At 42.7% G+C, this 27,273-nt stretch overlaps 1 protein-coding gene across 7 annotated transcripts; it reads left to right on the top strand.

The window, feature by feature from the left end:
- The first annotated feature begins 159 nt into the window (after positions 1-159).
- PEX5 (peroxisomal biogenesis factor 5) lies at positions 160-16,081 on the top strand. Of its 7 annotated transcripts, XM_054719325.1 has the most exons (17): positions 160-218; positions 866-1,022; positions 1,732-1,767; positions 2,031-2,163; positions 2,376-2,507; positions 7,573-7,678; positions 8,162-8,252; positions 8,642-8,752; positions 9,014-9,106; positions 9,442-9,561; positions 12,540-12,683; positions 12,888-12,958; positions 13,375-13,587; positions 13,875-14,040; positions 14,387-14,544; positions 14,758-14,978; positions 15,917-16,081. In XM_054719325.1, exons 2-16 carry the CDS (start codon positions 882-884, stop codon positions 14,957-14,959), a joined length of 1,917 nt encoding a protein of 638 aa, XP_054575300.1. In that variant the 5' UTR covers positions 160-218; positions 866-881; the 3' UTR covers positions 14,960-14,978; positions 15,917-16,081. The 7 variants fall into 7 exon arrangements, with proteins under 7 accessions (XP_054575300.1, XP_028006235.1, XP_028006234.1 ...); XM_028150434.2 differs by having other exon boundaries at positions 9,466-9,561; positions 14,758-16,081; XM_028150433.2 differs by having other exon boundaries at positions 14,758-16,081.
- The last annotated feature ends 11,192 nt before the right edge of the window (positions 16,082-27,273 follow it).

Genomic DNA, 27,273 nt, shown 5'->3' with positions numbered 1-27,273 from the left:
CGCTCTTCCCCTTTAAGACTCACGGATGCTCCCGCGGTGCCGCCTCTCGACCTTAAGGCCCCGCCCCTTCAACAACTTCCGCGAGGCAGCGGCCGCAGCCCAGCGGTCACGGCCCCTTTAAGCCTGAGCCCCGCCCCTGGTGCCCCGCCCCATCTTTTCCTCTCCCACTCGGCCCGGCACCAGGTGCCCCGGCGGGTCGGGTGGCGCGGCGCGCGGCGGTGAGCGCAGGGCCTGGGGGACCTGAGGACACGTTCACCGAGCTTTCCTCGTCCTTGCCGTGTCCTCGCGGGTCCCGGGACGGGGCTGGAGCTGCGCCTGGGGCGGGGAGACGGGGTGGTCCGGAGCGCGGGAGGGGTGGGCCTGGCTTGGCGGAGCTGGGGGAGGGGCCCAGGTGACTTAGTGGAGGGGATGGCCCCTCCTCGGAGCTTGTGGGACCGTGGGGCGTGTGGGGGGCCTGGCGTTGCGGTCTGGCGGCGTTCCCACTCTTCCCTGCCCTGCCTTGCCGATACCCCGGTACAGCCCGGTTGCGGAATTGCCCCGCCGTGGTCTCCTGGGGTCCAGGCCCCTCTGAGGGTTGCCTGCCGGTCAGTCCCGCCGCCTGAGACTGCAGTCGTGGAGGCCGCTGGGGAGGCCCAGGCTGAAAGCTGTGGCCTTTGACTGGCGGTGAGGCGGGTGGGCGGCAGGAGAGCAGCGGTCCCCTCTCGGACTTCTGACCGACGTGCGGCGACAGCAAGAGGCACAGGGTGGGGAAGGGCCAGTGGCTAACCTGGGACAGACGTCCGTCTGCCTCCTCCAGGTACTGGCTGAGGTGTGGTTTGGGTGTGACTACGGGGACCTGAGTTCCTAACCTTCTCTTGCCCATCAGAGAGCTGGCGGTCACCATGGCAATGCGGGAGCTGGTGGAGGGCGAATGCGGGGGTGCCAACCCGCTCATGAAGCTGGCCGGACACTTCACCCAGGACAAGGCCCTTCGGCAGGAGGGGTTGAGGCCTGGCCCCTGGCCACCAGGAACCCCCGAGGCGGTGCGTGTTCTTGAGTTGGAAAGCCCCAGTCCTGGCTTGGGGTAGAGGATATACCTAAGTACACTGAACTGCTTGCTTTCTCAGTGTGCTGCCAGACTTTTTAAAACATGCAATAGACCCCACTATTCAGTCAAGGGCACTGACCTCTTTTTCTTTAGATTGTCAAATAAGAAAATGACAAGAGCCAACACAATAGCCAAGCGCTGTGAATGAATTAAAATTAGAACTAGCCCAGCTAGTTGTGGCTCAGTGGTTGAGCGTCAGCCTATGAATCAGGAGGTTACAGTTGGATTTCCAGGTCAGGGCACATGCCAGGGTTGGGGGCTTGATCCCCAGAGGGGGAGGGGGATATGCAGGAGGCAGTCGATCAATGATTCTCATCATTGATGTTTCTGTCGCCCTCTTCCTTCTTCTCTGAAATCAATAAAAAGATACATTTAACAAAAAAACAAAGTGATACCTATTTTTTTGTCAGATCAGCAAAAATTTATTTTTTGGTGTGCTGCTGAATTTTAGGAATTAGTTTGTGTGTGCCATGAGATGAAAAAGGTTGAAAATCACTGCTCATTGTGTTGCAAAGAATAGTTACTTAATGAGTATTTACTAAACAATATGCTAAGCACTGTACATCTTTACATTGATGGAGGCCACCATTCTATAGATGAAGAAACGAGGCTCAGAGAGGTTTTATTGTTTCCCTTCTGTCTAGGTCTCTAAGCCTTTGGGGGTAGCCGCTGAAGATGAGGTAAGTATTCTAGTCTCTTCTGTTTTCCTTTTGCCCATTGTGTTTTTACTTTAAAGTTGGCTCACCCACATTTCAGTCTTTGGACTTTCCTGACCAAATGAAATTTGCTTTAGCCCTCTTGCTTATTTTTTTAAAAATGTATTCTGGGAGTATTCCCAAATCTGTAGTTTCTGTGTTTTCATTTCCTTCTGTTTGACATTAGTAACCCCCATCCCATGGCCCTGCCTCTTGCTGGGTTCATCTCACCATCTCTCTTCTGACAGTTGGTGGCCGAATTCCTCCAGGACCAGAATGAACCACTTATATCCCGTGCCCCTCAGACCTTCAAGATGGATGACCTCCTGGCAGAGATGCAGGAGATTGAACAGTCAAGTTTCCGCCAGGCACCCCAGAGAGGTGGGTCCAGAGTCTGGTGGGAGGGGAGATCACCATTTTTTGTGCAGATAGAGCCAAGGGGATTCCATATTTGGATGCTGCTGGGACTAGGAAACTTGAGATGCAGAAGGAGACAAAAGGAACAGTATTTTCATGTGCACTCAGGGTTCCTTAGGTATGAGAGAATGATATGTATTTCTTCTATTTCTTAGTTCTCTCCTCTCTCTCTTCAGCCCCTGGGGTGGCAGACTTGGCCTTGTCTGAGAACTGGGCCCAGGAATTTCTTGCAGCTGGAGATGCTGTGGATGTAACGCAGGATTATAATGAGACTGACTGGTCCCAAGAATTCATCTCTGAAGTTACAGGTGAGGCTCCTCATGGGAAAATCTAAAATGGTTCCCATGGGGCAATCAGTATTCTACACTGTTACCCTAATTCATCTAAGGTTATATATATATAGAGTGATTCAGCTGCTTATGACTTTTCTGGACTCTTGACTCATTTCTATGGGCCACTGAACCTGATTTCCCTTAGGTGATAATAATAGGGAACTGAAACTTATACTATACAGAGGACTGGGTTTGAACTGGATAAGAGATGTGTGTGTGTGTGTGTGTGTGTGTGTGAAGAAAGAGAGAGAGAGAGAGAGAGAGAGAGAGAGAGAGAGAGAGAGAGAGAATGAGAATATGAGGAATTATGTTTACTTTGTTATCTGAAACTTTATTACTGTAGTTTGGTGGAGAGATTGGATGGATTTCAGTGTGGCTCAGGGAGAGAGAATTATTTAACACACCCTATGGGATTTTGGCATTAAGTCATCTTGAACAGGATTGGGCCTTGGAGAGTGAAATTGCTGAGTGCAAGGGCCTGAAGTATAAGATTTTGGAGGTCAAAGGCCCTACCCTGATGATAATAATACAAATTAATAATAATAGCTAATGTTTATTTACCATGTTTAAAGGCTTTGTGTTTAGTGCTTTAAATGCATTATCTATGTAATCATGAGAGCCCAGGAGATAGTTACTGTTTTTATTCCTAGTTTTATAGATAAGAACTTTGCCCAAGGTGACACAGTTTTGTGAGTGGTGGAGTTGGGATTTGACTCTGGGTTTGAATGATTCCAGACCCTGTGGGTTTAACCATTATGTAGTACTGCCAGGCCTACAGCTTCAGCTCTTCAGGTTCTCAGCCAAATTTTTCCTCTTTGAGAGCATCCATGCTCCCTGCATCCTTTGAGATTGATGCATAGTGAATAAGTTGTGTAGTTGGGATTTGAGACATAGAAACATCAATGATGAGAGAGAATCATTGATTGGTGGCCTCCTGCACGCCCCCCACTCGGGATCAAGCCTGCAACCCAGGCAAGTGCCCTGACTGGAATCGAACCGTGATCTCCTGGTTCATAGGTTGACGCTCAACCACTGAGCAACACCAGCGGGCTATACATGTTATATTCTTAAACCCATTTGAATTTTACAGTAACACTTACAAGGCAAGTATTCCTCCCCTATATTATGGATAAGGAAACTAAGATTTGGGAAGGTTAAATACTCTGTCCAAAGTCTTTCAGTAACAGAGCTGATATCGGAACTCACGTCTGTTTGACTGTGGGCTCTATACTTAGAACCATTACACTATCATTGAGAAATCTGAGCTGTAACAGAGACCCTCCACCAGACTGAAACTCAGTGTTTCATATATACCTTAGATGTAAGTGCCATCTCTTATTACAGAGAGACTTCTGTTGTAATGTGTGGGCATCAGTCATTTATCACAATTCAAAAAAAAAAAAAAATCATTGCTACTGCAAGCATTGAGACTGATGAGATTTTTGTTACAATTACCTGAATTGTTTGCAGCCATTGAGATCTTCCTTAGCCTGTAAGTGAAAAACAACTTAATAAACACACATTGGACTTTATCTTAAATCTGTTAAATCTTCTTTGGGAGACCTCTTTTTTATACATTCTTTTGTAATCATGCCTGCTTCATAGAGGCAGAGACATGGGAAGCTGGAAGGAGAAGTTGAGCTATTTGGAGTCTGTCTTCATAAAAATGTCTTATTGCAGTAGTATATTGCTTTGTATGTAGTGGATCTTCGGTATTTAGTGAATGAATGAAGTGAGATCTGGGAGAAAGAGCTAAAGGAAATAGATTTTCTAGTAATTAATTTTTTTATTATCCTCATAACATTTGTGGGTGATATGATTATATTGATGATATAGATTACTTGTTACCTTATGGATAAGTAGACTGAGATGAGAGAAGGATATATTTTTTAAATCCTTATTATTTTCTAATCTCCATTGTTACAATTCTAGAATTAAGTTTAAAAGGAACAGTGAAGTTCAACTTTTTTGTTTAATGTTTTATTTGGAAATAACTATTGTTTCACTGGAAGTTGCCAAAAAATGTACAGAAAGGTTCTGTGTATCTTTTACTCTGTTTTTCTCAATGATAACATTTTGCATAACTGTTACGCACAATATCAAAATCAGGAAATTGCTTTTGGTATAATCCATAGAGCTAATTAGATTTCATCAGTTTTACATGCCCTTATTTGTGTATGTTTTTATAGTTTTATGACGTGTAGATTTGTGTAACCATCACCACAATCAAGATATAGAATTATTCCATTGCACATAAAGCTAAATTTTTAGTCTGCCAGATTTCTTGATAGAATATGCCACCCAACCCTAATTTTCTGGGCCAAATAATTCTCCATCTCATGTTTGCTTAGCTCTAGGAATGAAACACATCCTTAAGGAGTTTTGAATTTAGACAGCTTCAGCTAACGTGGTGTGTGAGGTTCAATGATAATGAATCCTGTACTTTCATAGGAAAAGCAGTGGGCAGTAGAAGCAGTAGGTGAGTGCTATAGATTGCCCCTGGATGGCAGAGGAAGAGGCTATGGAATAAAAGGAATAACAATCTCATTGTAATGTTTTCTGCTTTGGGTATGAGTTTGCCATGAGCAGCCAGCTATGATAGCAATAGTTAATACTTGTTACTTTGTGTTTTATGTATGCATTATCTCATTTGGTCTTTATGACCTCTCTATGAGGTAGCTATTATTATTTCTATTTTATAGATAAGGAAATGGAAGCTTGGAGGGTTAAGTAATTTGTTTGAAAATGCATGGTGAATAAGTTGTGGAGTTGGGATTTGAGTGCAGGTAGGTTGACTATAGAATTTACATTCTTTATTACTGTGCTATTTAGCAAATGTGGAAAACTTTGATGGATAAGGGTAGGAAGTTCTGAGTTTGGGGTGGATGTGCCTAGATAGAATGAACACACAATGAGAAACTGTAAGAGGAACATTCTGAATTGGATATTTGGTACCTGGGTTGTTAGTTTTAACTCTACTACTAGTAATCAGTGTGACCTAGGACAGTCCTTTTCCATCTGTAGGCTTTAGATGCTTAAATCTCAGAGGTACCAAATGAATCTGATTTTCTCAAAAAATATTGTGAAGGCCAAGCAGGTTCCCGTTGCCAGAAAATTCTGAGTCTTTTGGCTAATATGGCCAAATATCAAAGTACAGATATTTGAAGAAGTCTTTTCTCACCTTTGGGATTTTCTTTTAATTTATCTCATGTCTGTTTTACAGTCCAGGTGCTTTGTATTTTTTTCAGTTGCTTCTTATCTTTGAGAGGAGCATTTCACAGAAATGGTGTTCTCTGTAAGGAGCACTTGTGGCCTGAGTATGCTTTTGTAAAACACTCTAGTTGAGAGTAAGGAGAAGGAACTGATTATTCTTCAACAGAATGGGACAAAGAAACTGGGAGGTATTATAAAGTCGTAAGTGTTAAGCATCTCACTAGTAGGTCTCTACTCTTGAGCCAACAGTCTAGTTGGGGCAAAGGAAAAATAAATGTTGCCTGTAAGAGCTAATGAGGGAAATATGGATATAAATATTGGGAATCTGTGACATTAAGAGACAGAGTCCATGATCAAAAATATTGTCAACTATATCTTTTTTTTTTTTTTTTTGTCAACTATATCTTTTATTATATTGGTAATATATTATTTATAATTAGGAGTATTCTGAGAGTCTTAATCCTTTATATTCCCAGATTTTGGCATTACTTTCTCAGATGTTGAGATTACTTTGTTGAGTTTATTCAGGTAAAGTCTCAGTTAAATGGAATAGAATATAGATTTCTGCTAAATGTTAATACTGAGGGGATAAATTTCCTCAGTATTAAAAGCAATGACAGTTCTTCAAACTGGGGACAAATACAGGAAGTCCATCTTAGTATCTGGTTTGTAAAGATGTGGATGCAGAGCAAAAGGAATGAACACTGCAGGCTCATGCTTTCTCTGTGTTTACACATTCTGTAGAGTCCCTTAGAATAATTTTTCTTTGCCTTTTCCCCCTGACTCCAGAATAGTAAAGAGCAAAGTCCTGGAGGTTGAGAAACAAACAGTTCAGCACCCTCATTCGACCTGTTGCCTTGATATGTTTATTCACATGTTGCAGCTGTGCCCTTTGTCACTAGAGCTAAGACAATTTCTAGAATTAGACTTAAAAACATAGCCCTCAGAATTAATCAAAAGTGACTGAAGGGATTTTATTGTCAGCTTGTCTTGGTAGCATCCAGGTCCGAGTTGGTGGGAAAGAGATTCTGAGAATGTTCTTCTCAGAAGTGTCCAGGTTGGTGGTGTTCAGTGGGTATTTAGTCAGTGTTTAGTGGATATAAAGTTGTTGTTTATAAAGTGTTTATCCCTGGGGAATGGAGACATGAGGGGACTATAAATATTCTATATCTTGATGTGGGTGGTGGTGATTTGAGTGTATTCATATGTAGAAACTAATGAAGCAGTCCACTGAAGTTTGGTATACTTTATGAACTTTAATGTTTGTATTTTACATCTCAACTAAAAAACACCAAAACAAACAAACAAAAAAACATCCAGTGGGAAGAGTGGACCCATGTATCTTTAACTCTAGCTCTAGTGTTCTGGTTCTCAGATTCTCTTGGTAGGTATATTAAGATGAAATATGAGGCTCCTTTCGTTGGGAGGGTGTGAACTCTCTAGATGGAGAACAGACCAGAGATTTGGTTAAGGAACTAGAGCTCTTCTGTTCTCCCTTAGGTCCTTTCTGCTTCCCAGCAGTACCTTCGAGGAAGATGAAGGTCCTAGTGCCTGCTTTTTCTTATTGAGGTTTCTGACACATTAAGCAAAAAGCTTTGGTCCTTACTCTTTTTATTTGATCTCCTGTTCCCAGTTCAGTAAATTTCCATGCCAGGCCCTTGGGGGAGTAGGTTGGATACTGAAAATTTAGTAGTATTTTTTTTTCGACCAGGGGTCTCTAAGGGATTAAATAGGATTTTGTCTGCTTTGGCTTGGTCAAGGTAGTACACTTTTTCCCAGCCCCTTCACTGAATCCTGTGTGATTTCCCCAACTCTCTGCTCCTTATAGACCCTTTGTCTGTGTCTCCTGCCCGCTGGGCTGAGGAATATCTGGAACAGTCAGAGGAGAAGTTGTGGCTGGGAGAGCCTGAGGGAACAACTGCTAGTGATCGCTGGTGAGTGCAGCCATTTCTTCCTGGATGGATTCCTGTGGAAGGAGGATTGGACAGTTTTTCCAGCCTCCTCCAGCCTCCTCCATCTACATTCCCAAACCAACTTGTAAAACCCTCATTTTGTACATTAAGGTTCCACCTGTATTATGATCCCTAAAAATCCTAACTGTCCTAACCAAAAGTTCGTAACTTTACCTTCTGCACCCTGTTTCCTTTTTAAGTTGGAGCCTATGTATTCCTTCTCTCTGCAAAGATATGTTTGGAAAAGGGAGAGGTAAAAGGATATAGCTAGTGCTTTACACTCCTGCTCAGATGTCCTTCTTTAATGTAAATTGAAATTTGTAGGTCCTCAACAAGAGAGTAGAATAAGGTCACTCTCTTTTCCCGAATAGGAACTGTGATGGCCATGGGCTGGGAGTGGGGAATAGCATGGAGAAGGTAGTGGCTAACTAATGTGTAAAATTAGTTTGTCCTTACCTGTTCCAGGTATGATGATTATCATCCTCAGGATGATCTACAGCATACTGCCAGTGACTTTGTGGCCAAAGTGGATGACCCCAAATTGGCTAACTCTGAGGTGAGCCACACCCCTCTGCTGGATCTTGAAAGTCAAGGGTCTTGCTTCTCTTACCCCAGTTCAGTTTAAAGAGAAGGAGATGAGATCCTTGGTCCATTCCTTCTAATTGAGGATGGAGACTTCGGATCTGCCTCTTCCTTCCAACATTCTTCCCTCATTTCCTTGCCTACTAACTCTTTTTTTTTTTTCTTTCTGTTCCTTCTTAAATCTTTAGAGCCAGAAATCCCTTTCTTTTTGCTCTCTACCTCTTTTAGGGTCTTTAGCATATCTTGTCTACAGCCCGAGATGGTCAGGGGGGAGGGCTAAGTGCAGGCTCATCTTGGGCATGGTTGAGAGTGCACACCTGGAAGTTCTCTCCCGAGTGGCCTATGTGTGTCTCTGTGCCCCAGTTCCTGAAATTCGTGCGGCAGATTGGCGAGGGGCAGGTGTCCCTGGAGTCCGGTGCAGGGTCGGGCCGAGCTCAGGCAGAACAGTGGGCAGCAGAGTTTGTACAGCAGCAGGTAGGACATTGTCACCTCCCAGTTCCACTTCAGAGCCAGCTGGTGCCCTAGGCCTTAGGTTCAGTGTTCAGCGGTCCCAGATGGGGAAGGGATTTTATTGTCAGCTTGTCTTGGTAGCATCCAGGTCCGAGTTGGTGGGAAAGAGGTTCTGAGAATGTTCTTCTCAGAAGTGTCCAGGTTGGTGGTGTTCAGTGGGTATTTAGTCAGTGTTTAGTGGATATAAAGTTGTTGTGGTGGTATGACCATCCTTCTTTGTCACAGGGTACATCAGATGCCTGGGTTGACCAGTTCACAAGACCAGTAAACACATCTGCCCTTGATATGGAGTTTGAACGAGCCAAATCAGCTATAGAGGTGAGAGCAGATAGTGCAGGAGTACACACCGCACAAGAAAAGACCTCGTGAGCGAGGAGCGAGTGGGTTTTAACATAAAAAATGATGAGCATAGTGTTCCTGGATCATCTGTGTCAGAATTGTTTGGGGTGGGTGCCTCTCAAAAATGCTAATTCACCTCAGATGACTGAATCAGAATCTGGGAATAGGATCTAGGAATCTGCATTTAGAAAAAGCTCTTCAGATACTCTGAACACATTGAAGTTTAGTGCCTTAGGGAACTGTTATAGTGGAGCTGAGGTGGGATGGGGTGGTCATGATGTGCCCCTTTTCTAGCTGCCTTCCCTTCCTTACAGTCTGATGTCGATTTCTGGGACAAGTTGCAGGCAGAGTTGGAGGAGATGGCGAAACGGGATGCTGAGGCTCACCCCTGGCTTTCTGACTATGATGACATCACAACTGCTTCCTATGATAAGGTAAGAACTAGCTTTTCAGATTGCAGGATTTCCTTGTTTTGTTGTCTCTCCTTTAATCCTGAATTTGGATATTCACTTTTTTAAAGTTTATTTTTTAATCCTCACCCAATTATATTTTTCCATTGATTTTTAGACAGAGTGGAAGGAATGGGGAGAGACACAGAGAGAGAGAGATATTGATGTGAGAGAGACACATCGATTGGTTGCCTCCTGCACGTGCTCCTACCAGGGCTGGGAATCGAGCTTGCAACTGGAGTGTGTGCCCTTGACTGGAACTGAACCTGGGATCCTTCAGTCTGCAGGCTGATGCTCTATTCACTGAGCCAAACAGGCCAGGGCTGGGTACTCACTTTTAATTATTTTCTTAATCCCCCTTTTCTGAAAGGAACTCTAAAACATTCCCTTGCCTCTGCTGTCCTCTAGTAATTGAGAGTATGCATTATTCTTAGGCTATAAAGGTTAACAATAGACCACCCTTGTCAAATAACAATGATACGATGACATTATACTTATGGTAGAAGTTTGCACACAATGCAGCAAGAGCTTGGGAGGTTGAGAACAGTTTGAGAAGATAGATAACTCCTTTGGTGTGGAGTGGTAGACTCTCTCTGTGCCTCCACACCTTAATACCTATGTACTTTTTAAACTCATAAGTTTACTTTAAATTCTGATCTCTTCATTGAGATCACCCAATTTAGGGTGTTTTCAAAGAATTATATTAAATAAATGTTAGGAAAATTTGCCATCAGTCAGTGGTGAAAAGTGATCAAATTTTGCATATAGCATATACTTAGAAATGTATGTTATTTCAGGGTTATCACTATGAAAAAATACTGCCTGTGGGTTGTAGGGCATTTGGGGATGTGGTTAATAATTGAGCTGCTGAGTTGAAGCATTATAGGGAAGGGAGAGAATTGCTTGGTTTTGTAGAAGACAAAATAGGAACTGCGGAAGTGAGTAGGGATATCTTTTTCTTAGCTCAGATCTGTTTGGGAAGGGATTCAGGGCCTAGAACCTGGGATTGAGATATAAGGCAGGAAGTTGAAGGCAGATCTTGACATAAGGGAGCTGTGCAGAGATAGAGACGAATAAAGTTGGAGATAACTTAAAAAAAACACAATGAAAAACTTAGTACTAAGAGAAATATGATTTTTGCCAGTCTGATTTTCTGAGAGCTATCCAGTAATATAATAGGAAAGAGAGCTGACCCATCCCTATGTTTTACCATAATAAGAGTTTCTTCTATAGTATTCTGATGAGCAAGAACTTGAGGAAATACCTGGAGATATTATTTTTATTAATTTGTATTAACAATTTGATAAGTTGCAAAGGCCCTGTAACTTATAAGTGGCAAGTTATAAAATTTTAGATAAAAACTTCCATGCTTTTGATAAATACAGACATAGCACTAGTTTCATATAAGCAGCATTTTCTCATAGCATTTTTACTTGCATATTAATGACATGCTAGGCAGAATAAATGTTAAAGTTCGAAACTTAAAAACATAATTATGTTTTAGATTCTCGATCCCTATTTGATATCATTGATACCTTAGGATATTGCAAAATTAGGATTAGAAACATTTGTATTAATGTTTTACAAAAATATGCTTTACTTTATTACTCACTAATAATGAGCAATTCAGGTTTTATCTGTCTTTGTGCTGTGTTACTGAACTATACAGTATATGTCATTGTACTTTTCCCCCCCAAATGTGGATCTGACGCTGATGGTCAGATAAATACATGGATTTCTGAATGTACTAATTTTTATTCATGGCCTTTTAATTTTTCTTTAAAAAATTTTATTATTTAAAAATATATTTTACCAATCTTGATATGAATATACTTTTTATACATTTACCCTAAATCCATCTTGTATATGTCTTGCTTCTTAAACTTTTATTGTAATTATTTAATTTTTGTCACAAATAATTTGTATCTGATGACTTCTAATGGTTTAAAACTTTTTGGTAAGATTTAAGTGTTTCTGATTCTTCAGCAGTTTTGCAATAATAGTGTAAAAGGGCCTTATTCATGTATTTATCATGTATACTTTCTAATTTGTCCTTAACTACATTTAGAAGGGCCCTCCCTGGTATTTTGCATCTTGTTGTCATACTGGTATATTGTTTTGTGATGGTAACCGTTTACTCTGCCAGAAGGAGCATTTTATTTGCTTGTCCCAAGTCCTATGGCTTATTAGTGACTACCACTTTACCTCATTACCTCTCTGCCTAACATGAAATGCCACTAGACAAAACTTTGCACAGAGCATCATAACTCTTCCCTCAAATGAGAATTCCTCAGCTAGAAGGGGACAGTGTATTTCTGAAACATTTCTGCCCTCAAGATTTTGGGATTTAGCTATCATTTACCATCAGATACAGATGAATATTAATAACTTTTAAGAATGAAATTGGGGAATAAATTAAAAATTTCAAAGCGCTTCAACACATGCTATCTTATTGTTGTCCACAATGACTCCATGAGTTAGGTAAGATTTGCATTTGAATGGCAGGGTCTCTAATTCCAAATTGCCTTTCCTTTACATTATCACACTATTGCAGGATACCTAGAAATGCCCTGTGAAGAGCTAAGGAGAGCTTATCTCATTACTGTAAGCAAATCCTGGCAAGTCATGTATTCTGTTCATTGCTGAGAAGTCAAGGATTTGGAAATTCAGGCCTATAAAGGGTTCCTAAAATAAGCTCATACTCGGCATGGATCAGAGTTTGTAGGCCAGCCCAGCTTTCCAGTTATTGTGAACAGGAGCTAGAAGTGTGAGCACAAAACTGAATGACTTTACTGTAGTCATACATGATCTCCTTATTAATATGGAAATTTTGTCATTTGTTCAGATACCTTTCTGGAGACCTTCAACTTCTCCACCTCTGTCTTGGCTGTCATCTCCTATTCCTGCTGCTTTGCGATGACTCCTTTTCATATGGGCTCTTATTTGGCTTCTCTTCCTTCCAGGGGTACCAGTTTGAGGAGGAGAACCCCCTGCGTAACCACCCCCAGCCTTTCGAGGAAGGGCTGCGGCGACTTCAGGATGGGGACCTGCCGAATGCTGTGCTGCTTTTTGAGGCGGCTGTGCAGCAGGATCCTAAGCACATGGAAGTGAGTGACTCATTCTTCTGACTTCAAGTTAGAGACTGCTTCCTCTAGTTTTGAGGGAGGTCCCAAAGAGTAGTCCAGATGGAATAGGGCCAGTGTGCTGGCCTGGGATGGGGTGAGAGTGAGATGGTGAGTGGCGGGGAGCCAGAGGAAGGGAGGATGGAAAGGTGAATACAGGGGTGATGGAATCTGTCGACTTCTCTCTAGGCTTGGCAGTATCTGGGTACCACACAGGCAGAGAATGAACAAGAACTATTAGCCATCAGCGCACTACGGAAGTGAGTACATTGAGAGGTGGGGTGAGGGGATTCCAGGGCTCTCCAAATCGCCTTTAGAATGATAAGAGCCCAGATCCAGATCCTTGTCTTCTTTCTGGCCACTAACTATAGAGTGTTTTTCATGATTGAAACTCTAAGGTTTGGAGTGAGTTGGCGATAACTGGTTCCATTCCTTCAACAGCTTTTGGTTTTATTTGTGAGATCCTGGCTGGCTCCTTGGCTGCTAAAATGTTCCCTTTCTCAGATCTGTAACTTTATTAGTAACTTATGTGTAGAGGATTCCTCTGTATCTTAATCTGAGGGAGTTGGCAGGTGAGGCCATCATGACTGCATTTCAAAGTTTGGCTTGGATCCCAGGGTACTGATGGCTGCCATTGTCACTGCAATACCAGTTCTGTCCATCTCTGCTCAAACAGGTGTCTGGAGCTAAAGCCAGATAACCGGACAGCATTGATGGCACTGGCTGTCAGCTTCACCAACGAGTCCCTGCAGCGACAGGCCTGTGAAACACTGCGAGACTGGCTGCGCTACACACCAGCCTATGCCCATCTGGTGGTGCCCGGGGAAGAAGGGGCCAGTGGTGCAGGACTGGGCCCAAGCAAGCGCATCCTGGGATCTCTGTTGTCTGAGTGAGTGAGGAGTTCTTGGGTGAGAATGGTAACCCAATTAGGAGGAGAACCTTGATTTTTGAAATCTGGATAGATTGAGACTCAAGCATCTACTTGAAGGAGATCTGCATTTTACAGTGGAATGCTGGGAGGAGACAGAAAAGCAGGTTTCTAAATTGGAATTTGGGAGTAGAGTAGGAGGAGGGCTGATAGATTGATAATCTCTGGGATCTGATTGACTAAGGAATCGTTTTGGAGGGGTAGGAATATACAGACATATCCATCCACATTTTTCTCTCCTTTTCTAGCTCCCTGTTTCTTGAAGTGAAAGAGCTCTTCCTGGCAGCTGTGCGCCTGGACCCTACATCCATTGACCCTGATGTGCAGTGTGGGTTAGGGGTCCTTTTCAACCTGAGTGGGGAGTATGACAAGGCAGTGGACTGTTTCACAGCTGCCCTCAGCGTTCGTCCCAATGTGAGCCTCAGGGGAGGAATGGAAATAGGACATCACTCTGTACCTTATGGAAGAATCATTTGTTGGGACCTTTGGAGTCATGGGATAGTTCATTCCAGTGTTCCATGTACAGATTACATTGGGAGAATTGGGCAAAGAAGGGTGGGTGTGCAGAGCCATCTGAACTTAAGGGAGTCTGGTGAGAGTGGTTACATTGAGCCACACAATCAACTGTGTTGAGGGGAAAGGAATGGGATCATAACATTCCTTATATATTAGCTAAACAGATTGGTGAACAGGGGAGGAATGGGCAGAATTTGATCTGAGCTTGGCTTATGTTCCTAACCCTTCTCCATCCCTGTCCCAGGACTATTTGCTGTGGAATAAACTAGGGGCCACCTTAGCCAATGGAAACCAGAGTGAAGAAGCAGTAGCTGCATACCGTCGGGCTCTTGAGCTACAACCAGGCTATATACGGTCCCGCTATAACCTGGGCATCAGCTGCATCAACCTTGGGGCTCATCGGTGAGAGTATCTATTGAGTAATGAATGAATGAACTTCTTGGTGAGAGTATCTGCTGAGTAATAAATGAATGAACCTTTTTTTCCTGCCTTTTGCCCTAGCTCCTCATTCTCTGTTCCTGTTATTTGACTATCCATCCCCAGCTTTCTTTCTCCCCATACCAGCTGACCTACCCCCTTCCTTTGCTCACCAGCTCTCATTCCTGTTCCCTACAGGGAGGCTGTGGAACACTTTTTGGAGGCCTTGAACATGCAGAGGAAAAGCCGTGGCCCTCGGGGCGAAGGGGGCGCCATGTCAGAGAACATCTGGAGTACCCTGCGTTTGGCATTGTCTATGTTAGGCCAGAGCGATGCCTATGGGGCGGCTGATGCTCGGGATCTGTCCGCCCTCCTAACTATGTTTGGCCTGCCCCAGTGACAGTGGGATGGGCTGCCCTGTGAGTGTCTGCCTGGAGGGGTCCCCGCTCTGGATGTGACTCCCTCTCCCCAAATGGGCCTACCAAGGGGGTGGGCTGATGATCATAAGCGGTACGGCCTCTCAGGAGTGGCCTCAATGTAGGGGTGGGTAGTCTTTGTTCTAGTTCCTACATAATTGTAGGAAAATGAGCTGTATCTCTTGAGTCCCTTGGTAATTCAAGGGCTGCACACCCGGCTACAGATCTCTGCATATCATGCCCTTTCTTGGTGCTGCTTTTTGGGTAGGACCCAGAGATAATAGGGTAACTGTTGTCATCAGCTGCCATTTCTCATAGGGTCTCCCACATTTGTAATGTCTGCCCCTCCTCGTCCCCCCACTTTTACTGGGAATGGATAATAGTACAGCTTCCCTGGGCAGTTTTGTGTTGGCCATTCTTCTACCATGCACTTCTGTGATGACCATTCTGGGGTGGGATGGCAGGAATTGGCCTGTTGGACTTAAATGTTGATTTGGCTCAACAGCGTCAAGTTTTGGTAGGGGTGCTCATAGTTCTGTCATTCTTGGACCTCTCCTGGCTGTTGCTCAGATTTTCTGGGTACGATGCTGCACACAGGAATGCTGGCCTCACTATCTAGGGGTCCTCAAGAGCTGTTAGGGTAAATTGCTACACAGTGTTTGGGTGTTGGGTAGCAGGAAGGCTCACTTGTGGAATTAGCTGTGCTCTGTGCCCTTTGGTGGAAGGAGAGCAGCGGGACGTGGGATGTGAGTGCAGCAGTCCCTCCTCCTCTTAGACCTGTGAGTAAGAATTGAGCTAGTAGCTCTTCTAGTAAGTTGGTTCAGAAATTGCCATCTTGCCAAATTCCTAGCAAAGAGATGGTTCAGTGTTACCTTGGGACTTTGCTGTACGTCTTGAAGTGTTTCTAGGGGAGAGTGTAAAAAAATCCCTTTCCCCTATAGTACCTCTGCAAGGTGAAGATTGAGGGAAGAGGAGGGAGCCTCTTGGATTCTTCTCACCTGTGCCCTGCGTGGGGAGCTCCACTAACCTCCAGAAATGACTGCTGAGCCTCTTGCCTTGTCATTAGTAGCTAATGATCAGATTTTTTTTTTTTAAACTACCATGGTCCCAAGTAGTTTTACTGGGAATGGATAATAGTACAGCTTCCCTGGGCAGTTTTGTGTTGGCCATTCTTCTACCATGCACTTCTGTGATGACCATATCTGGGGCGGGATGGCAGGAGTTGGCCTGTTGGACTTAAATGTTGATTTGGCTCAACAGCGTCAAGTTTTGGTAGGGGTGCTCATAGTTCTGTCATTCTTGGACCTCTCCTGGCTGTTGCTCAGATTTCCTGGGTACGATGCTGCACACAGGAATGCTGGCCTCACTATCTAGGGGTCCTCAAGAATAAATCCATTCTGAGATTTATTTTTCTTTGTATGAATATGTGTAAATGATTTTAAAATAAAACTGTAAAATATTTGTAGGAAGAATAAATGGAACTGACATGGGTCTGAGTTCTGTTGCCAAGTATGAAGTTGGGGTGTTGGGAGGTGCATTGGTGTTTGGGGGATTGGGATTCAACAGTTTTCCTCTTTATCTTTTAAATTCTCATTGGTATACTGATTGCACATCTGTCTACCTAGTAATTATTCAGCACCTGCTACGTACTAGGCACTATGAATAAGATGGACAGGGTGCCTGTGTTCATGGAGTTTATGGTTTATCAGAACAGACAGATGTTTAACAACCATATGCACTTTTCATACTTGTGTACTATAAAAAGTATGGGGGTGGTGCTATGTCATTTTTGCTATTGTTTTGTGAATGACATAGGAGGATTTTTGTAGTTTTTTCCAATGCTTAGGGCTTTTAAAGGTTTAATTTGGTTCTGCCTGATTTTCTCAGGACTGAATGAAGAGCCATATCAACATGGGTCACTATTCTGGGAAAAAATTAAAAAATATAAACAAATATTTATATTTGAAAATAAATGTTCATGGTCACATTAGAATTAAAAAAAATCTAAAAGAGAACTTGTTCTGTAAATTTCTAGACAGTGATATATTATTTAGTTATTTATATTTACGGTACAGTTTCCAAGGCCAATAAATACTAACAATATAATGAGAAAAGGTTAACAAACACAGGTTATCCCTAGAAAAAAATGCACAGAAAAGAGAATAAAGAAATATTCGAGTATGCTAAAAGTGTGAGGATTATGAGTGATTTTCCCCTTTTTGTTATATCCCCATTTTTTTTTTAGTGCATGTGTAATACTTCAGAGGAAAGAAAATAAAACACCATGAGGGAGGAGGGTATCTGTGGCCACCACCTGGGTGATCTCCAGGCAGCTGGAAACCTGGGCTCTGAGGAGTGGGCAGGATGAAGCCCTGGGCCTGGGAGTGGGCTGGGCAACTGAGGCAGCAATTTTGAGAGTGTGGAGATATACTAGGAAGAAGGAAGAAAGTGGCCGAGTAAATGGTTTGAAAGCTTAGCTAACTTCTGGTTTAAATTAAGTCTCCAGGTCTGTCTGCCTTACCTGCGTTTGGTGGCATGATGGCATCCAAGAGGATACTTTTCTTGCATAGGCAATGCCTGGTGCCTCTTGAACCCAAATCAAATTCAGCCAGTATTTATTGAGTCCCTGTCAGGCACCAGAGATACAATTCGCAAGGCAGACAAGGGCCCTGCTTTTATGGCTTACATACTAGGGGAGAGACAGAATAAGCAAGTATATACGAACATTTCAGTTACTCATGTGTTTTGAAAATATCAAAATGGCACATTGCACGGGAGAGTAAAGGGGAGGGTTTGGGGAGACATTAGGTAATGTGGTCAGGAAAAGGTCCTTGTCATGAGGTGATCTGAGTGAAAGGGAGGAGCCAGCTATGGGAGTTCTGGTCCCAGGGGCAAGTGGGAAGACTCATGTGAGGTTAAAAGCTCTGCAATCACACGGGAAGAAGGCTGGGGTGGAGAGGAATAGCAGAAGAGAGGGTGGACAGGTGGTCAGGAGCCATGGCAGGGAGGCTCTTTTCCATTATGGTAAAGAGTTTGAATTTTATTCCAAGTTCCACAATCACTGGAGAGTTTTGAGCAGAAAAGTGATGTGGTGTGATTTAGTTGCTGCAGCGTAAAGAATGGATCATGGAGGGTGTGGAGGCTGGGTTGGAACTGAAGCAGGCGGGCCAGTTTGGAAGTTCCTTGAGTAAGCCAGGTAAAGGATTTTAGTGGCTTGGTGTAGCGTGGACATGGAGTGGAAGGGATGGATGAAGACTATGGAGCCAGAGAAGTTTGGACAAATTCAGTATATATATATATACATCTACAATAATAAAAGCGTAATATGCTAATTAGACCAAACATCCTTCTGGACAGCCTTCCGGAAGAAGATCTGGTCCTGGGTGCCAGAGGAAAGCCGATGCTGGCAGTTGGGGGAAGGAAGGCCTACTCTTGCACGAATTTCATGCATCGGGCCTCTAGTACACACACACACACACACACACACACACACACACACACACACACACACTGATGTTTCAGCTGCTGGAACTTGCTGCTGGATTGGATGCAAAGGGTAAGGGAAAGAAATGAAGGATGACTCCCAGCCTGAGCAACTGCAAGAATGATATTGCCCTCAATTGAGAGGGAAAAATAGTGGATGGAGCAGGTTTGGGAAGGAAAACAAAGTTCTATACTGGATACATTACATTGGAGGTAGAGATCTCCAAGTATAGATTTTAAGTAGATCGTTAAGTCTTGGGGATAAGTCGGCTATCTAGATAAAGTTGAGTGTCCTTTATATAGGTGATATTTAAAGCCCTGAGACTGGATATGTTTACCAAAAGAGAGAATGTAAATAAAGAAGAGGGTATAAGGCTGCAAAACTGGATTACAAGGCATTTGTTTCTGTATGATAAAATCTGTAAAGAGTAACCTTGTTTTTTTCTTTTTAATCTGAGTTGCATATCTTCTGCAACTTTAAGAAACAATTTAACTTCACCACCCTCCCTCCCAAGTTTTTCTGTTTACAGGAAGAAATGTAACTGGCAGATGTCTGAGTGCTCAATTCAATATGACTAGACCAGTGGTCGGCAAACTCATTAGTCAACAGAGCCAAATATCAACAGTACAACGATTGAAATTTCTTTTGAGAGCCACATTTTTTAAACTTAAACTTCTTCTAACGCCACTTCTTCAAAATAGACTCGCCCAGGCCAGTGGTATTTTGTGGAAGAGGGCCAAAGAGCCGCATGTGGCTCGCGAGCCGCAGTTTGCCGACCACAGGACTAGACCATTCTCTTTCTACAGGTAAACTGATAGGAGGTGAAATGATGGAAAGACTGCGTGGTGTGTGAAGACAATTTGTTTGGTAGGACCTCTTTATAGTTCCCACCTCTGGTTGCTGACGGGCCATTTTCACAATACTGTCAAGCCCACTAGAGGATGTAAGCATGCCAAGGCACCCTCTTCTAAATAGTGCACGCACGGGCATTGTCTCCCTGAGGCTCCTCTACACTTACTTAAAACATTAAAGAATGATTATTTTAAAAATTTAAATTAAAAATACGTTTAGAGCAGTTTTAGGTTTGCAACAAAATTGAGAGGGAGATACAGAGATTTCCCATATTCCCATGAGACAAAGGGTACTTTTCTGGAGGGCTCTGCTAACGGACAGACACTGAAGGGTATAATTACTGTTGATAATACAAACTCATCAGAGAAATGTGGCATCTTAAAATTTTACTTAAGCCCTAGCCTGTTTGGCTTAGTGGATAGTCAAAAGTACATACCTTGGTTGCAGGCTCCACCCCTGACCTGGTTGGGTGAGTGCGGGAGGCAACTAATTGATGTATTTCTCACATCAATGTTTCTGTCTCCCTCCCTTCCACTCTCTCTCTCAAAAAAAAAAAAATAAAAAAATCAATGAAAAAATATCCGTGGGTGAGGATTAACACCAAAAACATTTTTTTACTTAGATTGTGTACGTGGGGTGCCTTTGTAGTCTGCATAATGTGTACTAATGACTAAGGTTAAGAAAACCATTTTATAAAGACATTAGTTTAAATTATTACATTTAAATATTAATGAAATAAAATTATTTAAACACTCATGTACATACATTTATATGCCCTTAAACAATGGCAAAGGTAATAAGTTACTTTATCTCTAAGGCAAGTATTCAGTGGAAACTGCACAACTGTTTTTTTTTTTTATTCAATCTGCCTATTTCTTTTCTCCAGAAATTTACAGCCTCTGCAGACACTGCTTCTGACTCAAAAGGCTGGAGTCCCTTGGGATCCTGACATCATCTTGGGTTCCCTTACTCACCATGGTTCAGTGCTCTTAAGCTTTCATATAGGAAAACAAATCCTCACTTGTTCAAAAAAGAGATGAAAGTTTGGTCTAGACATTACATGACAGCCTTGTATTTTAATGAAAAGAAAAGAAATAGATGACCCAGGGGGTAAAAAACCCACCCACAATTTCAGGATAAAACACCCACAATTTCAGGATAAAACACACTGCCTGTCCTTGGATTTCTAGCAAATCACACATTTATTCGACCCATTAGGCCAATGGGTCTCTTGTTTTGAGAAGGGCTGACAAGTAGGGCCATACCTTTTTCCCTCCCTCTAAGCTCTACTCTAGTCAAAATTTTCTAGCAATCTGGAAACTCATCCCCTAATCCCTGCTTAATCTCAAATGTCACAAAGAAAGAAATGGTCGCAAGTTGGGTTAATATCTAACTTGATAATATTTTATTTTATTTTATTATTTATTTATTTTTAAAATTTCTTTATTGATTAAGGTGTCACATATTTGTCCTCATCCCCCCATTCCCATCCCACACCCCTCCCCACGGATGCCCCAACCCCCTGTTGAACTTAACCGTTGGATAGGCTCATATGCATGCACACAAGTCCTTTGGTTGATCTCTCCCCCCTCCCCCCAACCGCCCCTATCCTCCCTCTGAGGCCCGCTAGTCCGATCGATGCCTCCTTGTTTCTGGTTCTGTTCTTGTTCATCAGTCTATGTTGTTCATCATTTCCCCTAGATGAGCGAGATCATGTGTCCCTAGAGATATACTTATAAGAACTGAAAGTGAGACGAGCAATAATAGTTATGCTGACAGGCAAATGAATCAGTCTGTAGTGAGTTTCTTTCTGGACCAACAGTTCTTTTGAGACCCAATTTCAATGTCCACCAGTTCCTTATGTGTACATGTCAGCACTGACCCCTCAGCTCTGGATGGTGGACAAATGGTGGTAACGTAGGTCCGACTCCCTCTGGTTTGGTCTCGGCCGGACTCAGGGGCACGTGGCCTCACCCAGACCCAGGGACACATGGCCTCACCCGGACGCGGGGGCGCGTGGCCTCTCCCAGGCCCAGGGGCGCATGGCCTCACCCGGACCCGGGACCCAGCCTCACCCGGATCCAGGGACACATGGCCTCACCTGGACCCGGGGGCGCGTGGCCTCTCCCATAACTTGATAATATTTTAAAATCATTTTGAAAAATTCCAAGAAGACAGAGCTTAAATGGCTTTTCCTCTAAGTTTGACTACATAGGCCTCATCAGTTCAAAAAAATTAATGTGCTGATTCCACTAACATCTGACAGCTGCTGCTTTGCAGCTAAAACTACTACTACCACTGTTATATATTTGAACATATCTTACTTCCTGATGGTTCTCAAAGCCAAGGCTATTCTAAGTGTTTGGATCACATTAAAACCAAGCACAAACTTGGAGAGGTGAATTTGCTTTTTACTCCTTCTTAGTTTAATCAACCAGCTCAAGGCACTGATTTCTTTTAGTTTAAGTGAGAATGAATTACTCTCAATCTCTTTGTTTTGATAAATGATCCAAAAGAAGAAGAAAACATATTCAGATGGTTCAGTAGGAGGAAGAAAAAACAACTATTTGGGAATCCAAACCATTTGCTACGGCCAACGTTAGGTCAACAGCAGATGGCGCCAAAGGACCTTAATAGCAACCAACAGTTTTGCTTGTCATCTCTATTATTAGTCTGTTTCCCACCCCATTTACCCAAGATTGCTCAGGAGTGGTGATTAAGAGCATAGACTCAGGAGTCAGAGTAGCTGGTTTCACAATGCCATATTTGCTAGTTGGGTGACCGTGGATGAGTTATTCAACTTGATTTTCTTCTTTGTAGAATAGGAATGCTAAAAAAAATCTCATAGGATTGTTGTGAAGAGTAGATGAATTATTACATACGAGAGGCCCAGTGCACAAAAATTCGTGCACTCGGGGGTGGGGGGGTCTCTTAGCTCAGCCTGCGCCCTCTCGGGGGATGTCCACCTGCTAGTTTAGGCCTGCTCCCTAGGAGCAGGCCTAAGCTGCAGTCGGACATCCTTAGTGCTGCTGAGGAGGTGGGAGAGGCCACTGTACTGGCTAGCCAATGAGTCGGCTTCTGGCTGAATGGTGCTCCCCTGTGGAAGCACACTGACCACCAGGGGGCAGCTCCTGCGTTGAGCATCTGTCCCCTGGTGGTCAGTGCGCATCATAGCGACTGGTCATTCCTGGTAGTTCAAGGGTCAATTTGCATATTACCCTTTTATTATACAGGACTAGAGGCCTGATGCACGGATTCATGTATCGGTTGGCTCCTTTGGCCTGGCCTGCGGCCTCTTGCAATCTGGGACTCCTCGGGGGATGTCAGACTGTTGGTTTCAGCCTGATCCCACAAGCCAGGCTGAGGGACCACCCCACCGCCTCTAGTATGCATTTAAGATCTTTGGTTAATCTCTTCCCCCTCTCCCCCCTGAGATTCACCAGTCTATTCCATGTTTCCATGCCTGTACATTGAGTGTCTGCCCCCTGGTGGCCAGTGTGCATCATAGCTACTGGTTGAATGGTCACTTAGGCTTTTATATATCCTATATAATAAAAGGCTAATATGCAAATTGTCCCATTGGGAGTTCTACTGACCAGGAGTTCAATTGCTTGCTATGACATGTGCTGACCACCAGGAGGTGGCACAGAACAAAGGAAAGCCCCAGCCAGCAGCCAGAAGGAAGGCCCTGACCTGCAGTGGGAAGGCCCCGATTGGCCCTGATCATCGGCTAGGTCTAGGGACCCTACTCGTGCATGAATTTCATGCACCAGACCTTTAGTATATAGATAATCCCAGAGGATAGTTCCTGGTATATAATAATCTTTCAAAATGTTACCTATTACTTGATGAAACAACTTTGCCTGGAATGAGGGACGGTCAGAAGTTATGGATCTACATTGATTCACAGGGAATGGCTTGGATTGATGTTCAGGACCTTGGAAAGAACAAGATGGAAGGATTGACAAAGGAAATGGAGAAGATATGTAGGTCAAGTACATGTAAGGGCACAAAGTGTAAAGATATTTGTGTTCCATGGGAATGATTGCCAGAGGTCATCTATCATGAAGGTGATACTCAAAAATCATCTTGAGAAGGTAACATGCTCTGTGGATGCCAATCAACAGCTTTCCCAGGCTACTTCAGTGCTTGCTCATTGGACTTAGGAATAAAGTGGTCATAGTGTAAGGACTAGAGGTTATGAATGGGCTCAGCAATTGGACTTTTCCTCATTAAGGATGATCTGTGTGCACTTTTGGTGAGTAGCAAACCTGTCAGTTGCAGAGCCCAAAGCCTTATTCCCAGTATTACACTATGTTTTTGGAGACCAACCAGCCATTTGTTAGCAGGCTGATCATGTTAGTTTCTTCCATCATATATAAGGGTGTGATTATTTTCCTCACTGTAATAGACACTTATTCTGGATATGTAATTGTGCAAAATATATCTGCTTGCACTATCATTCTTGGATTTATATAATTTCTTGTTTACCATGATGGTATCTTAATTCTTCTGTACTAGGAATTCATTGCACAGCAAAAACAGCCAGGCTATGTGTTTATACCCATAGTATGCACTTGTTTTATTATGTATCATTTCATCACTCAGAAGAGCCTGACATGATAGAATTATGAAATGGTTTGTTGAAGCCTCAATTATTGATTTAACTGAGTGACAACCTCTTGAGGGGTTAGCATTCTGTCTTATAAGATGTGGTATACAGTCAGAATCAGTGACCAATTCATGGTGAGAGTGATGTGATTATTGCTGGGGAACCATGAGCTAAAGAAAGCAGGTGGCCTCTGGAAGGAAAAAGCAAGGAAATAGACTGTCCCTTAGAGTCTCCAGAAAGAACTAGACCTGGGATTTTTTCCACTTTGGGAAAGCAGACCAGTGGGACCAGACTTTTTGAGCCACTGAATCTCCTGGGAAAATCCTCATAGAAATATGTTAGTCACAAACATATCCTGCCCCTGCAACATGACCTTCTGGCTCCTCTTCTCTCTGTCTGTTGTTACCCTTACTGGGAATTTACTGTATTGTGCAGAACAATTTAATTGTCTTGGTTGCTACAGCATCCTTCAAGGTCAGGTCAAGAGGCTCTCCTTTCAAATATGAAAAACTAAGTAAGCTGCGTTCTTAAGCAAAACAACTCTTTCTGTACCTCATCTCCATCCTTACATCATATAGACAGGGCTGCAGTGCTTTCTCATTTCTTCCTGTTATATTCCTTTGTGGTTTTAGTTGAAAAGCAGCCAAATGATACATACATATATAAATATCCTGATTCCTCTGTCGGGTCTGATTAAGACTTAATAAGAGGCCACATGGTCTCCACCTGTTGTTAGTATGTTGTGGTTTGTCTTGTGTATCTTTGGAGACAGAGAGAGATTTGTAGCCTTTGTTATATATTTGTTGGTGACAAGCTGCTTCTGTTGTGAAAATTGAAATGGCTGTATTAATTGCTGAAATCCTTTGACACTAAAATATCAGTTATCTACATAATGTCCTCAAAATAGTTCTTACTTAAGATAATTTCTCTTAAGTGTCTAGCCCAGTGCCATTTTTTGTTCAGTAAATATTAGTTGAGCATCTATTAAGTTGTAGACATTGGAAGTACAGAGCCATTTTCTGCACAATCTAGTTTAGGAGATTAAGTGGTATATAAATAAATGAGTAAAGAAAGAAATAGACTTACAAGTCCAGGAAGCTCACAGAACCCCAAACAAAAGGAATCCATAGAGGACCACACCAAGACACATCATAATTAAAATGCCAAGAGCAAAATACAAAGAGAGAATATTAAAAGCAGTAAGATAAAAAGTTAATTACCTACAAGAGAGCACGCATACGATTGTCAGCTGATTTCTCAACAGAAACTATGCAGGCCAAACGGGAGTGGCAAGAAATATTCAAAGTGATGAATAGCAAGAAACTACAACCAAGACTACTCTACCCAAAAAAGCTATCATTCAGAATTGAGGGTCAGATAAAGAGCTTCACAGATAAGAAAAAGCTAAAGGAGTTCATCACCACCAAACCAGTATTATATGAAATACTGAAAGGTATTCTTTAAGAAGAGGAAGAAGAAGAAAAAAGGTAAAGATAAAAATTATGAACAACAAATACACATCTATCAACAAGTGAATCTAAAAATCAAGTGAATTAAAAATCTGAGGAAGAGAATAAACTGGTGAATATAATAGAATCAGGGGGCATAGAAAGGGAGTGGACTGATAATTCTCAGGGGGAAAGTGGGGTGGGGGGTGCGGGAAGAGACTGGACAAAAATCGTACACCTATGGATGAGGACAGTGGGGGAGAGGTAAGGGCAGAGGGTGGGGTGGGAACCGGGTGGAGGGGAGCTATGGGGGGAAAAAGGAGAAACAATTGTAATAATCTGAACAATAAAGATTTATTAAATTAAAAAAAAATTTCAGGCATCAAAGTTTTGAATTAATCATTCAAAGATGAAATGAAATGTTCGTCCACAAACATGTTACTGCATTAGCTTAGGTAATGTAGCAGATGTAGCCTTTACAGTGATAAGGGAAGAAAAGAAATCAAAAGAAAGTATGGAAGACCAAGAGGTAAACTGGGACATAAAGGAGGTACATAGGTGTAGACTTTACACTAATCTTAGGTCTTTATAGAGCCTCAGAAGATGCCTGTAGCCTGCAGTGACCTTAGTTAGCATGCCCAAATGGGGAAAGATTCAATGATAAGAAAAAAAAAAATCTGTTCACAGACTTTTTAGATGTTAAAGGGAAAAACATTTTTTTTTTTTTTTTGCTGTATTTTCAAGCAGGTCTGCAGACAGGACTAAGCTGCACCAAAGCTCCATGTGCAACAGCGCCAGTGTGGGAACAACTAGCTTTGAATTTTGAGTGCTGGCCATAGATGGGCAATGTTGGATCAGCTGACCAAGTTCTGCTCCTCTTTTATTTTGACTTGAACTGTCTTCTGGGCTAAAGATGTTGACACCAACCTTGGATTTAAGTGGGTTAAGAATCACCTCCTACAAGAACTCAGATTCTTCTGGAGTTGCTAATTATAACCTCTGATCAGAAGTAGACTAATCATGAAGCTTAAACATTATGGCCTCTCATGCACCAGCCTCTTCCAAGGCCTTGAGAGGGGCCCTAGCATGGTGCTCACAGGGCATATATTTTCAATGTGCCATTTTCTTGCATTGAGAAAAAGAAGCAATTCAATGAAATTATTTATTATCCAAAGGCCTTTCTCATTAGTATAGGAATGATGGAAAGACAAAAATAAAATCAAAGATGATGGATTGACTAACCCAGAGGAAAGAGGGGATGCTTAAGAATTAAGGTCAAGATGCTAAGAGACAAAAGCGGGGTAATGGGAGCTTGACTGCCAGCACAGATTGATATAAAATGAAAAAAGTTAACTCAGACTCTTCCATTAAAATGTTGTTTTGTTAATCCTCACCTGAGGATATTTTTCTATTGATTTTTAGAGAGAGTGGAATAGAGAGGGAAAGACAGAGAGAAACATTGATCGATTGGTTGCCTCCTGCACAAGCCTTGACCAGAGCCTGGGCCTTGGAGGAGCCTGCAACCAAGGTACGTGCCCTTGACCAGAATCAAACTGCAGGCCGATGCCCTACCCACTGAGCCAAACTGACTAGAGCAGATTTAAATGTCTTCTTCCATTTAAACGTCTTCTTTAATTTAGCTCAGGTTCAGCGTAGTAGATACTTCACCAGTAATTGGTTCTAACTCCCTGTTGGTTTTTCTCTTTTTCAGGAGCCATTTCCTCTGTTTCTCCTCCCAAAGATGGTTCTTCGATGAAGGGGTTTTTTATTACCCTAATGGCAGTGGGGAAAAGGTCCTTGGTCTGCATGCTATCCACTTAGTATCTGCTTGTCTTTGATTTAGTAGTTTTGATCTGGTCTGGTCTCTGGGCATTATGCACTGGATTTGTGGAGAAAAGAATG

Source organism: Eptesicus fuscus, chromosome 7 (assembly GCF_027574615.1).
Source record: "Eptesicus fuscus isolate TK198812 chromosome 7, DD_ASM_mEF_20220401, whole genome shotgun sequence".
NCBI classification, from domain to species: domain Eukaryota; kingdom Metazoa; phylum Chordata; class Mammalia; order Chiroptera; family Vespertilionidae; genus Eptesicus; species Eptesicus fuscus.
Note: the sequence above shows the minus strand (reverse complement) of the source record. Positions and strands in the feature narration are given on the sequence as shown.

What these genes read in the sequence shown, in the direction of transcription:
- PEX5 (XM_054719325.1), top strand. Translation starts at nt 882, where the DNA reads ATGGCAATGCGGGAGCTGGTGGAGGGCGAATGCGGGGGTGCCAACCCG. An exon ending in CAGAGTTTGTACAGCAGCAG is followed by an intron (nt 8,753 to 9,013) that starts GTAGGACATTGT and finishes TCTTTGTCACAG; the next exon opens with GGTACATCAGATGCCTGGGT. An exon ending in GAGCCAAATCAGCTATAGAG is followed by an intron (nt 9,107 to 9,441) that starts GTGAGAGCAGAT and finishes CCTTCCTTACAG; the next exon opens with TCTGATGTCGATTTCTGGGA.